Source organism: Tenrec ecaudatus, chromosome X (assembly GCF_050624435.1).
Source record: "Tenrec ecaudatus isolate mTenEca1 chromosome X, mTenEca1.hap1, whole genome shotgun sequence".
In the NCBI taxonomy this organism is placed as follows: domain Eukaryota; kingdom Metazoa; phylum Chordata; class Mammalia; order Afrosoricida; family Tenrecidae; genus Tenrec; species Tenrec ecaudatus.
Window position 1 is genome coordinate 133,138,475 of NC_134548.1, and position 4,150 is coordinate 133,142,624.

Sequence of the window (4,150 nt, forward strand, 5' to 3'; positions counted from 1 at the left end):
CAATCCACAAAGTCATCCTCTATCTCTCAAAATACATGCAATGATTCCAAACGCAGGAGGAAAGCTGAGTCAGTGAATGTGTAAACATCTCAGCGCTGGTAGGGGGTCTCTAAACGGGTGCTCCAGCACCCAGGGCTGCATCGGGGTAGGTCCATATGGCTTCTCCTCAGGGATGGCTTGCAGGAATTGAGCCTTGGCAGCTAAAGCAGGGGACTGCCTAAGGCAGCTGCACCCTGTTCCGACCATCAGAACTAGAAAGGTAAGGCTCACAGAGCCATTTATCCCTCTGCCCTTCAATTAATCCCACATGTGTTTATCGGCCAGGTTGGCACAATAAACTAACTACCTCAATATGTCTATCATATACAGAAAACAAAACAAAACACAAGCAGGAAGCAAATTAAGAACAACAAAAATCAACAATGATAACGAAAAACAGAAAAACTTCAATCAAAAAGAAAGTAGTAATAACAAACAACTATATAAAGGGAGATGAAATGATAAAGTATTACATGTTAACCTAACTACTTCTGCCATGAATTCACTTTACAATGCTCTCTGTCTGCTAGCAAGGCTACTCACAGCCCTAGACTATATTTAGATGGGATTCACTGGCAGCTTAATCCATGTGGGGATCTTGCAAATGGGTTTTGGGCTTCCCATGTCATACACAGCCTTCTGCAAACTGGTGTTTACAATTTAAGCTCTGATACCATTCCTTCTTTTAGATGTGGATTTCTTATTTACAACCCTTGGTTACATATACTGGAGTGCTTCTTTTATGTGGATTTAACTGATGCCTCACTTAGATGGCTGCTTGTTTGAAGACAAGCCTTTAAGACCCCAGACACTATTTTTTCTTTTCTTTTTTTTTTTTGACACTCTTATTTTTTTTAACTAAAAGTTAATTTTATTTTCACGTGTCACAATACAAACAAAAATCGTTTTGTTCTGCTTTTTGTCCACTACTCCACTCCAAAAACTATTCTCCTTTTGAGAGAAAGGGGGAGCAGGTCTTCCATGTTGTGCTGTTAGAAAACATCCAGAGTCGCAGCACCAGCTCTCCGGGAGAAGGGGTACGAGTAAGAAAATTGATACAAGGAGGCTGTGCGCTGCCTTGATCTGTCTGGTCGAGTCATTCCTGGCTGAGTGGGCACCATCATAGGACCGGCTGGGGGCCGCATCATTGGGGGCCCAGGCATCATTGGCATGTGGCCCCCCATGGGTGGCCTCATTCCAGGAGCGGGTCCCACTGGCATCATCCCAGGAGGAGGAGGGCCCATCATTGGCATCATGGGGGCCCCCCCCATGTGGGGAGCCGGCATCATCCCAGGGCGAGGAGGACCCGGGAGACTGGGTGGAGGCAGGATCATGGCCCCTGCTGGAGGAGGAGCAGAGAATGGAGAAGGAGGTATCTTTCCTTGTTGAAATGCAGCCGTTGTTTTGTCAATCAGGCTGTGAGCCTGCTCTTGCATCCATTTCTGATAGTAGTCTTTCACCTTCTCTTTGTGTTTCCTCCCACTGCAATGTGTCTTTCTCACAGACGGTGAGTCATGGGTGAGGTATGGATCGCAGTAGTCACAATAAAACTTAGGCATGTTGCTCGACCCCACTCTTCTTTTCTTAAAGCCAGGCATCATCTGGTTTCTTCACTATACTTTGCTCTCCCATCCATATTCTCAGTGATTTCTTCATAAGGGTGAGCATCAAGCAGGGCCATGCTACAAGAAGTGAATGTTCTAATTTGAGTTAGAAAGAAAAACTAGCCACAAATCCATTAATATATTTATGGTTTATATCTAGTTCACTCTAGAGGCATCATTATCATTTTATGATGGAGAACATTATAAATCATCACATGGGGCATAAGATAATTCTATGGATAGTATCCTTGATTTAGCCAATAGTATAGAATTTAAAGCACTGCTGAGAAAAGGAAACTACATAAGTATAAGCCAGCTTCCCATTGCTATACATGAATTGTTGATTTGTACAAATTAATCTCTTAAGTGACTGGACACAATTTACCCAAACCATGGGGGTAACAATGAGGATTGGTGATAATGCAAAACTTTATTTTTTGAAAAGCTTTTAATAACACTTATTCGCAAAGGCAGAACCGTGACTGCCAGATAAATAAATATTATAATAAAGCAAGGAGGGAATTAAAATATTAAATATATAATAGTCCCAGGCCACTATTCATTGGGTACCTTCACAGCAAGAGATTTGAATCAAAGGTACAATGACCATCAATTCCAGAACCTTGGAACAGTGGTCGTTTGCTACTCACAGGAGGGTGTTTTAAGGGTCTTCAATCTTTACAAAAGCCAAGTGACCCATCTTTCTCACATGGAGAACCTAGTGGGTTCGAACTTAGGACCTTCAGGCTGGAGGTGCACATCTTTAGGTTGCCATGGCACTACCAGGACTCTAGGTCCTAATCTTATGCAGCCTGAGTTTATCTCCAATTGTTTCCTCCCACAGGCCATTTTGATTAGAATGGTTAATGGGTTCAGGTGCGGTTGGCCTGTTCTTTGTTAAACTCTGACCTAATAATTTTAGCATGATCTTTTCCTAAATCCATTCTTTTGTCAGGAGCTGCAAAAGGATGATTTTATTACTCTGTCATTCCTGTTGAAATGATTAACTTTATAGATTTTTCTGTTTATTGTTGCTATTTGCTGTCAAGTTGATTCGAATTCATAGACACTGACCCTGAAATACTGTTTGAGCAAGAAAGGCAGGATAAATTCTTGCTTTTCTGCTGTCACTTATTATTTTTTGGTGTAAAGGGTTTTACTTCTAGAAACCACAAGCAATGATGGATGTGCTGTTCTCTCTCTCTTAAATATCATAATGAACATATAATTTTCTATCCATCCATTGTGTCAAGCACATTTGTACATTTGTTGCCATCATCATTCTCAAAACATTTTCTTTCTTCTTGAGCCCGTGGTATCAGCTGCTCATTGTTTCCCCTCCTCCCTGTACACATACATTTTAATATAGCTGATACGCTTGGTTCTACTGCAGCCAGTTTTTAAAATGCTCACATGTATATCTTTGATTAGTAAAAGACTCTTCCAGTTGACTGCTGAGTCCTTTATGACACACCTATGGTACATAGCCTTTGATATTATATTAGCTTTCTGGTATGATAAGGTGCTCCTGGCTTGTTTTGAACATTTTTTGCTCCACTCCTCACATTCTCCAGGGAGCTATGGGGCCTATTTAGACGGGAAATACAGTTGGTGCCATACTTTTTAAAAGTTCCTTTAGATCAGCGATTCTCAGCCTGTGAGTTGTGACCCCTTTGGGGATCGAACAACCCTTTCACAGGGGTTGCCCAATTCATAACAGTAGCAAAATGATAGTTATGAAGTAGCAACGAAAATTATTTTATAGTTGAGGGTCACCACAACCCGAGGAGCTGTATGAAAGGGTTGCAGCCTGAGGAAGGTTGAGAACCGCTGCTTTAGATGAAGGGGATTCCTCAGAGATGAAATGTGAGGATGAAATGTTTCCCAGCGGAGATAACGGAAAGATCTAAGTCCTTGTGGAAGCAAGCGCAGATAGAATCTAGAAGGGATTGGTCTTTGTAGAAGCCACTTAACTCACCAAGAATGTTGATGAGAGTTGAGAAAACATCTAAGCCAAGTGGGAAAGATTGTCTCAAGTAGAATTTCTGCTGCCATCTTTGGATTTCCAGGGGTAAGCGGGAAACAGATCTCAGACCCCTTCAGAATTTACCTCTCATGTATTTCCATAGCCAGGCTCAGGGATCCAACCCTTCTTTCTTTCACCCTCAGAGTTCTCTTTGTCCCTCCCACCCTTCCTGCATTCTTGTGCAATTGAGCTAGTGCTTACGTAGCTAGTTCTAGGCTAGCTATGCATTCAAAGTGAGATGATACTTATAAAATGACTTAATAAAGCTCAGATATTTTGGTTACTGTGAATTGGGCTCCAGGGTTTTCAGTTCTTCACCCTTTTATCTATCCTAAGTTTTATTAGGACCAGGCTTTGTTGGGTATTAATTAGGATCATTATTTGTGTTGAGGCCTCACCCAGTTCCCCTAGCTATATTTGTCTCTGAATAGTATACTGATTTAAAGACCCCTTTTGCTTAAGGCAGAGGCTGCAATCTGCA

At 41.8% G+C, this 4,150-nt stretch overlaps 1 protein-coding gene across 1 annotated transcript; it reads right to left on the reverse strand.

Annotated features, from left to right (window-relative positions):
• Window positions 1–899: 899 nt before the first annotated feature.
• On the reverse strand, window positions 900–1,600 carry LOC142434284 (U1 small nuclear ribonucleoprotein C-like). Its single transcript, XM_075539000.1, has one exon. The coding sequence runs from the start codon at window positions 1,596–1,598 to the stop codon at window positions 1,032–1,034; it is 567 nt and encodes a 188-aa protein (XP_075395115.1). The 5' UTR covers window positions 1,599–1,600; the 3' UTR covers window positions 900–1,031.
• Between the last annotated feature and the right edge of the window lie 2,550 nt (window positions 1,601–4,150).